Here is an 8,774-nt window from a genome sequence, read left to right on the forward strand (position 1 = left end):
AAGGCAGGGAGGAAACTCAGTTAGTAGCTCCAGTGAAGCGGTGCTGACGGGAGCCGTGTTTAGGGAAAGCAGCCCCTGGTAGGTCTACCGGTTTTAAGGCAGTTGGGCTTGGTTTGGTACTAAAAACATTTTTTTGTCATTGTCATTATGTTTGTATGTTACTAGGTGCCTTTTTCTTTATGTTGGGAAACTATTTTATAATTGGGAACTGACTGAGAAAAAAATTCCCTTCTTTTATAAGAAGATAAGTTCACACTTGACCCTTTTGTCCTTGTGTTTCTGCAGTAGTGCTTCCTTTCTTTTCCCTGGGATTCCTTTTAGCATTCCATAAGAAATCTCTCCTCTGCTTTTCCACACTTTTATCTCCTCCCGTGACCTGGGAACTCCTAGCCTTCCCGTTCATGCCGCAGCTCTGCAATGGTCTTGTAATCGCAGTCCCCTTGTACTTGTGAAAGTGACTGAAGACCCCAGAGGGCTTTTGTTTATGTAAATTTTATTCTGTATATTACGTTAGAAATAAAAACTGAGAAACTTTAAAAATACTTACTAGTTTATTTAAAAATAAACCACTTACGTGTTAAGATAAATAGCATTTTTATGAGAAATGGGAATATCTTCCAAAACAAGACAAACTTTAGTGAAAATGGGATTGCTTTGCAAATCTCTTTGATGCCTGGCTTAATAGAAAGCAATCAGACTCCCCCTTCCCCCCATATCTGCTTCTGCATTAAATCTCTTGTGACCTCACACATCATGGAGCCTCTGGAAGCCCCGCTGGACACACTGGTGGGAACGAGAGTGAGAGGCACTGGCATCGTCCTGTGATGCTCTGATGAGAATTGTTGAGACCTCTGGGGTCCCCGAAGTGGTGTGTACACACTGCATTTGAGAGTGGAGAGGTCGCTCTCTGAACAGTCCGAAACCACTCGCAGGAGACCTTCTCAAGGAGACGGGCCATTTTCTCCCCTTGGGAGGTAGACTCTGGGCCTTATTTCTGCTTCTTTGCTTCAGCCTTCACTATTATCCCTTTGTAGAATTTTTTTGGTCTTTTTCTTCCATTTCCCTTCTCTTTTTCCTAATCTGTATTCTTTACTCCTCCCTTATCAGCTTTTCTGAGATCTAAAGCAATTCAAATCCTGAAACTTCACATTGGAAATCAAACTTTTAAGAATACTTCATTTCTCTGTTTACTGGGACCTAACTGCTGGCCTCATGGCTTCCATTTCTGTTCATTTGGATCCTGTATTTGTCTTTTCTGTTGCTCCCTATACTTTATTCTTTTTAAATTATTATTTTTGGCATTTAGAATACATTTTCATACTCAGTTAAAATTTGACAGAAACATGTCATACAAGTTGAGAAAGGTTCCTTTTTTTTAATTTCAAGAATATTTAGTGAATAATTCTTTTTTTTTTATTTAAAATTTTTTAAAATTCCAGTTAGTTAACATACAATGTAATTTAGTTTCAGGTGCACAATATAGTGATTCAGCACATCCATCCAATAACCAGTGCTCATCAGAGAAAGGTTCTTTTTACATACATTGAAGACTTGAGTATTTTGTTTTTGAAATATACCTTTAGTTTTCTTTGTCTTTACTAAGAGGAGTTTTTGTATTTTATCAATGAAGGTGACTTTTGCCTTAAATAAAAGCTAAAAGTTTAAAATTATAAAAATAGGTGCTAAGATTATTTGTTAATACAACCTTTAATTATACCTTTAAATATTAAAAATAAACTAACATTATTAAAATTTATATAAAGCTTTTTAATAACAGTAAAATTATCCATAAGATCACAGCTTTTATTAAACTGTGTTATGTAGAATTCTTTTAAAAGAATTTGGTATTTTGAGGACTTTAAAAATTCCGAGTGTATATATATATTTCCTAAGTTGATATTTATTATGCCTTTTTTTTTTTTTTTTGCTTATTTGAAATCTTAAATTTATTTTTTTCTGTCTTCACAGTCACAAACTCGCAGAACCCCAAGTCTTTCGAGTCTCAATTCCCAGGATTCCAGTATTGAAATTTCAAAGCTTACTGATAAGGTGCAGGCCGAGTATAGAGATGCCTATAGAGAATATATTGCTCAGATGTCTCAGTTAGAAGGGGGTGCAGGTTCCACAACAATTAGCGGCAGATCTTCTCCACATAGCACGTACTATATGGGTCAGAGTTCATCAGGGGGCTCCATTCACTCTAATCTAGAACCAGAGAAAGGGAAGGATAGTGAACCAAAGCAAGATGATGGAAGGAAGTCGTTCTTAATGAAGAGGGGAGATGTTATAGATTATTCGTCATCAGGGGTTTCCACTAATGATGCCTCACCCCTGGATCCCATCACGGAAGAAGATGAGAAGTCTGACCAGTCAGGCAGTAAGCTGCTCCCCGGCAAGAAGTCCTCAGAAAGGTCCAGCCTCTTCCAGACAGAGTTGAAGCTTAAGGGAGGTGGGCTGCGCTATCAAAAACTTCCAAGTGATGAGGATGAATCTGGGACGGAAGAGTCAGATAATACTCCACTGCTCAAAGATGATAAAGATAAAAAAGTGGAAGGGAAAGTAGAGAGAGTATCAAAGTCTCCAGAACACAGTGCTGAGCCGATCAGAACCTTCATTAAAGCCAAAGAGTATTTGTCAGATGCCCTCCTTGACAAAAAAGACTCATCTGATTCAGGAGTGAGATCCAGTGAAAGTTCTCCCAATCATTCTCTTCACAATGAAGGGGCTGATGATTCCCAGCTTGAAAAGGCAAATCTCATTGAGCTCGAAGATGATAGCCACAGTGGAAAACGGGGGATACCACATAGCCTGAGCGGCCTGCAAGATCCAGTTATAGCTCGGATGTCCATTTGTTCTGAAGACAAGAAAAGCCCTTCCGAATGTAGCTTGATAGCCAGCAGTCCTGAAGAAAACTGGCCAGCGTGTCAGAAAGCCTACAACCTGAACCGAACACCCAGTACCATGACTCTGAACAACAACAGTGCGCCGGCCAACAGATCCAATCAGAATTTTGATGAAATGGAAGGAACGAGGGAGACTTCCCAGGTCCTTCTGAGGCCTGGTTCCAGTTCCAACCCAGCTGCAATTCAGAATGAAAACCTCAAAAGCATGACGCATAAGCGAAGCCAGCGTTCAAGTTACACGAGGCTCTCCAAGGATTCTTCAGAGCTCCATGCAGTGGCCTCTTCTGATAGTACAGGCTTTGGAGAGGAAAGAGAAAGCATTCTTTAAGAGAAATGAGCAAAAGCAGAATAGTATTACTCTACCCCTGGGACAAAATTGACCCACATTTATAGTGAAGCCATCCGTGCATGCCATCTTTGTACGCTTCACTCACAAATAATGAACGGGAAGGTCTTTGGTAAAAGAAGCATACACTATACACAGAGGAAAGTGTAAGAAGGGGCGATGGATCAGTCAGCCTCCACTGTCTTTGTAATTAGAAGCTTAAAAACTCACTATTGTTATTGGAACTTGCATTGGCACACAACCTCATAAAAATTTTTGAGACAAGATCTAAGTATAAAAATAGGTTAGAAATATCTTATTAGATAGAAAGGGCATGATTTGCCAAAGAAAATGGAAAGCTAGAGACCCCTTTTGGATAACATTCACTCATCAAATATTCAAAGGAAGACATGGTATTAGATGAACCAGAAGCAAATTTTGCTCTTCGAAGGTAAAAGATAAGAATTTATAGGTTATAGAGTAGCCCAGAGACTACTGCATAAATAGAGAACCAGTGTTGTATATAATAGACACATTGTTTAACAAGGGCTTTAAAAACTGATAAGAAGGTGAATGAATAGTGTTCAAAATAGAGACCCAGTGATGAGACCTTTCCGAGCTGCTAGGAGAGTGGCCCGTGGGGAGGGGCTGAGAACCTGCCTGGGACCTGGATGCTGGCTTCCACATCCCAGACGTGGCTCTCACCCCATCCACCAGCTTGAGAACCCATGCTGGTCTCTTCTGTGACTCTTTTAAATCATGTACCCAACTTTTCTTAGCCTAGCAGTGAGAGGGAAAAACATGAATTCTTTCTCTGGAGAATCAGGAAGACACGGGTAATAATAGGCTCTGATACTCATGGGTCAAGAGAATGAGGAGATAATTACATCAGAAAGGTCAGTGTCACTTGACAAAGACAAGGAAATATTTAATCAAGTGAAATTAAATTATGCCTTCTATACCAGGGTAGAGTATATTATCTACTTCATCTATTCCAAAACTAGCATGCTAACCCCAGAGGAGGACCGTAAAAAAGGATATACTTTTAAGAAGTTTTAAGATGTAACAAAGTAAGGATAAAAAGCAGATAAAACTGGTGAGACTTTGCATTTATTGTTAGCAGGGTTAAGAGAATGACCACATTTAAGTATCATATGGACTAGAAGTGGACCCTGTCATCATGCATTGAATTTTTTTGTTGTTGTTTTAACATAGCCTATTTATGTAGAATTAATTTTGGCAGTATATCTTCAGTCACAGATAAGATCGTAGATGGTGAGATCGTAGAATGTGCAATTACCCAAAGTTTTCACTTAATAGATTTTTATTAATACACTGAATAAATTATTTAGTTGACCAGTCATTGTGCTGAATAGTTGCTGTTTGGGGTTTCATTGTCTTGATGTTTGAGTATAATCTAACATTTCCTTAAAGTGTTTATTTTGCATGACTTTAACAAATGTTTTTAACCATAACCAATTTAAGGCAGGATGTTATTGACATTATATATTGAAATGTTAACATTTTAGTATTTATAGTGGTTTAGTTCACAATATTGTATAATTAGTAATTATTTCAGAGGCAATATTTTGTTCTTTTTCCGGTGAGTAGATGCAGCTTAATATCATTGTCGTACATTCTTTACGCTGTTTGTGAAGTTAATACTAGAGTATTAAGTGTACAAATAGATTTAGAGAACAATAAAAAAATTGCATGTTATTCTGACTCATGAATTTTTATTCACTACAGTGATGATTCACATTTGATTACAAATAAAAGAGTAATTTGTGTGTTTGTTTTGTCATATGTGTGTACAGTTTGTGAAAGATGTTCAGGTTTGTGGAGCAGTCGCACAACTGGCAGACGTGTGCTGAGCTGCCCCACTAGTCCTTTGGAGGGAACTTGGCTCCTCGGTCCCTGAGCCTAAACGGTGCTGTGCTGGGGCGTTAGTGCCCCACAGCACGACACTCCACCAGGCATTTCTGTAGCTGCAGGAAGTAGCTCGTCCAGATCCTGGGAGGATGTCAACTTAATTATTATATGAGCAGTATGGAAAAGTTTTCCTTCTCACACTGTTACAGAAGTCGACAAGCCAGATGGCGTATTGAGTCATACCGTCATCCCTTTGAATCTGTATGTCTGTGTGTGTGTGTGTGTGTGTGTGTGTATCTATTTATACTGTATAGCTCAGTCTGGTCCTCACATATATGAAACTCTGCTTTAAGCTGGGTGGAACATGATAGAAAAGAAAATCGGTGCTTTAATCTTGCCAGTCCCTTCGCTTCTGGGTCATTTAGAGTTTTACCATATTTTATAAACCATTCTGCCTTCACCGAAAGCCGTGGGTAGTTCTGTTCACGTAGCAGAACAGTAAGCCCAGTCATTCACCTTGGACATGTGGAGTGGTGGGTAGGAGTACAGCCCTCCTGCAGGGGAGACTGGAAATGGAAGGAAGCTATTGCATCTCTCAATTGATACAATTTTCACAGCGCTGAGGGTGTAAGGTCAGCGCCCAAATTCTGGGAAATTTAACCATTTGTAACTGAATCAACATTTCCAAAATTGATGGGAAAATCTGTTTTTGTGTTATATTTTATTATGTAAGTTTTAGCAGTCAATAATTTTAATTGCCTAACCAAGTAATTTTAGAAATTTGCTGAAATTCTCAACTTGAGAACTCCTTAGATCATTTGCATGCTGTAGTGCTGCAGTAACATACATTTTAATCATGTTTTTTTTTCTTACAAATACTAACCATTAGAAAATACTGTTTGAATGAAATTAAATTCTTTATTCTTCTGGCTAAAATACTAAACTTAAAAGGTTTTAAGACTACTTAATTTTTGGTTGCACCAGGAATTCTCAGCCTATTTAGAAGTATCCCCGAGTTCAAAAATCTCTGAATTCCTGGCTCACTCTTGAGTAAATCAACACAACTGCCCAGAAAAGAGGTCACTGTCCCCTTCACTTTGCGGATGAGTGACATTGAGGGAAAAGCAGGTAAAAGGGAAGGTGCGATAAAATTAACTTTGGCAAACACTTAAGACTGAACATCTTGGTTCCCTTATTCCCTACCTGCTCTTCTAGACTTACGCTGACACTTGGCAGAAGGGAAGAAGCAGGCGGGGAAACTTCTTGCTTGGGGTTACTGGTGAGGGCTATCTAGCCTGGGGCGGGCTATTTGAAATGATGGTATTTTTAATTTCCAGGTGGTGGTGCGCCTACCCTTCTCTACCCCATAATTTCAAGCATAGGCCATAATTATGAAAATTAATTGAAAAATAGAAATTTATATATAACAGTGAGCCCACACTGGATGGTCTTTTAATGGTTCAGCACTTCAGAAAGGTTGAGAATCCTTGGTTGAGACTGATTAACTAGAAAGAGAAGTTAAAATCTTACGTAATTTTAAACCCTTTCATGTCTAGGAAGAAAATGCGGCCTTTGAAATAGATACATCTTCAGAGGATCCAATTTAAACTAAGGTATGTAAAAGAATTAGTTTTCAAAGTCAACTAGTTTTAAGCCAGTTGTTGGACACAATTTTCACCAATTAGAGAATTTGTATTCTTACTGCTTTAAGAAACAGAGTTAAGTAAGAACATCTAAAATCATCGCTGGAAATGAACCACTTCACAGCCAAAGCTTTGTAAGTCAAATTACTAGTAAAGCACAGTCTTGGTTTACACCATCCTGAGTCTGCTGTGCCTTGGTCCCTGGGGTGGCCGAAAGGTTTCACTGACTTGGCTTTACTCGAACTCAGAGCAGAGTACTTCCTAAATGGGACATGGGTGGCTTGTATGATTAGTTCCACCCTGAATTTCCCATTACAGTGAGGCATTAAGAAAATAAAGAATTTTTAAGAATATAAAAGGGTCCTGGAGAAGAAAGAACAATTATTTCTAGACTCTTAGTAGTACAACTCTTTAAAAAGCCCATGAAAATGTCGATGATTTGATCTCACAGGAGTGAGGACCAAAGTTGGCAGAAACGTTAATTACACCATACTGTGGGGTAAAGGCGGTGTGATTGTCCCCCAGCACATGGTATTCTGAATGTGCCCAGGGAGTGTCGTCAGCACTCATCTGTTTACAGAGAACATGCTTAAGTCCCGAACTTTCTGAGGCTGAATATGGTTTTTGTAGTGCTATTTACACCAGTGATAGACATCAGGAGCCCTTGCTTAGTTTTGCCAGGAGTTAACAAAATGTGAAATAATATATCAAATCGAATTATTAAAATTTGAATAAATGACACTCTACTCTTAAATCTAGAGTTACATGCTCCATATTATTCAAATTAAGAAGCTGTTTGAAATAACTAAGATGGTCTTGATTACCCACTATCATTTTCTAATTTTAACATATATTTTATACTTATTTACCTTGTTTTCTTTCAAGGCAACAAGGGCTCTAGGTCTTAGTACCCTGCCCACTAGACCATTTCTCGTGACAATTCGGTTAGCTTCTCACGCTCGGCTTCCTCAGCAAACCTAAGGGGGTCAAGAAGATACTACCTACCACTCAGTAACCTGCTACCAGTTGCTGGAGAAGAGAAATGTTCACCTCTGCCAGTTTTCTTTCCTAGTAGTTGTAAAGTTTGAATTGGTTTTAATGAAGTTTTCTGTTTATGAAATTCTAGATGAAAGCCCAAATGTATAGCAAAAAGCATGTCAATGAACTCCACATAACCCGGCATTTGTATCTTCTAGCATCTTCTTGGTCAAATACCTAATAAAAAGTTAGATTGCTATTTTTAAAATTCCAGCCCCCGCTGCTAGCATGTGTTTCGGCCAGCATGTCTCTGAGACCGCACACGCTGTATATTGTTCTCGTTAATGCACATTAAACTCTCTGTGTTCCTAAAAAAGTTACTTTTTTTTGAGTTCTTTGTGTTTTTCTTCCTCTACCTTTAACCTGACTTCTTTGGCTCCTTTCCACCTTAAGTTTTTTTCTGTTGTCATGTATTTATCCGCCTTTGCCACGAAGCCTTCTTCAGACGACACGGGACGGAACCTCCAGCAGCTTTTACAGCGAGCCTCGGACTCGGTTAGCGCGGGGACCTCGGGGCCGCGGCGGCCGGGCAGCGCCTGCGCACGGGCCTGGGCAGCCTGGACGCAGGGGCTCTGCGCTCAGGCTGTCGCGTCACGGCCGCCCCCCCGCCTGTCTGGCCCCCGGAAGCTTTTCGGTCTGGGGCGCCGGGAGCCTGTCCCGGACGCTTACAATGACCCCCCGGGGCAGGGGCTCCCCAGCCCGGCCCGAGACCCGCCAGACGCGCCATCGCTTCCAAGTGCCAGGCCCTGTGTCGCTCGGGGGCGTCTGTCACCCCCTCCTGCGCCCGAAGCCCGTCGGAACCTTGTGGGGACGCCCGTCGTCCAAGGTAGCGCCGCTGCGGCGTCAAAGCAGATGCTTCGTCTGCGTTCACTTCAGGGCGCTGAACGTGTCTGCGGGTCGGACGCCGCGCGAGCGCGTCTCCTCGGCGCCCGGGCTGCGGCGTGGCCGGGGGACGCCCGCTGCGGGCCGCGCCACAGGCCAGTGCGCAGGCTC

At 40.8% G+C, this 8,774-nt stretch overlaps 1 protein-coding gene across 18 annotated transcripts in view; it reads left to right on the plus strand.

Annotated features, from left to right (window-relative positions):
* Positions 1–8,101, plus strand: part of KIDINS220 (kinase D interacting substrate 220) — a 96,004-nt gene extending 87,903 nt beyond the window's left edge. For 10 of the 18 annotated variants that reach the window (XM_032353383.1, XM_032353386.1, XM_032353387.1 and 7 more), the window contains one exon: positions 1,969–4,947. In XM_032353383.1, coding sequence (XP_032209274.1) covers positions 1,969–3,231 — 1,263 coding nt within the window. In that variant the 3' untranslated portion in view covers positions 3,232–4,947. Of the gene's footprint in view, positions 1–1,968; positions 4,948–6,656 lie in introns of those variants that run through there. The other 8 variants (XM_032353393.1, XM_032353397.1, XM_032353396.1 and 5 more) reach the window with 5 other exon arrangements.
* Positions 8,102–8,774: the final 673 nt, after the last annotated feature.

This window comes from Mustela erminea, chromosome 7, assembly GCF_009829155.1.
Source record: "Mustela erminea isolate mMusErm1 chromosome 7, mMusErm1.Pri, whole genome shotgun sequence".
Classification (NCBI taxonomy): Eukaryota; Metazoa; Chordata; class Mammalia; order Carnivora; family Mustelidae; genus Mustela; species Mustela erminea.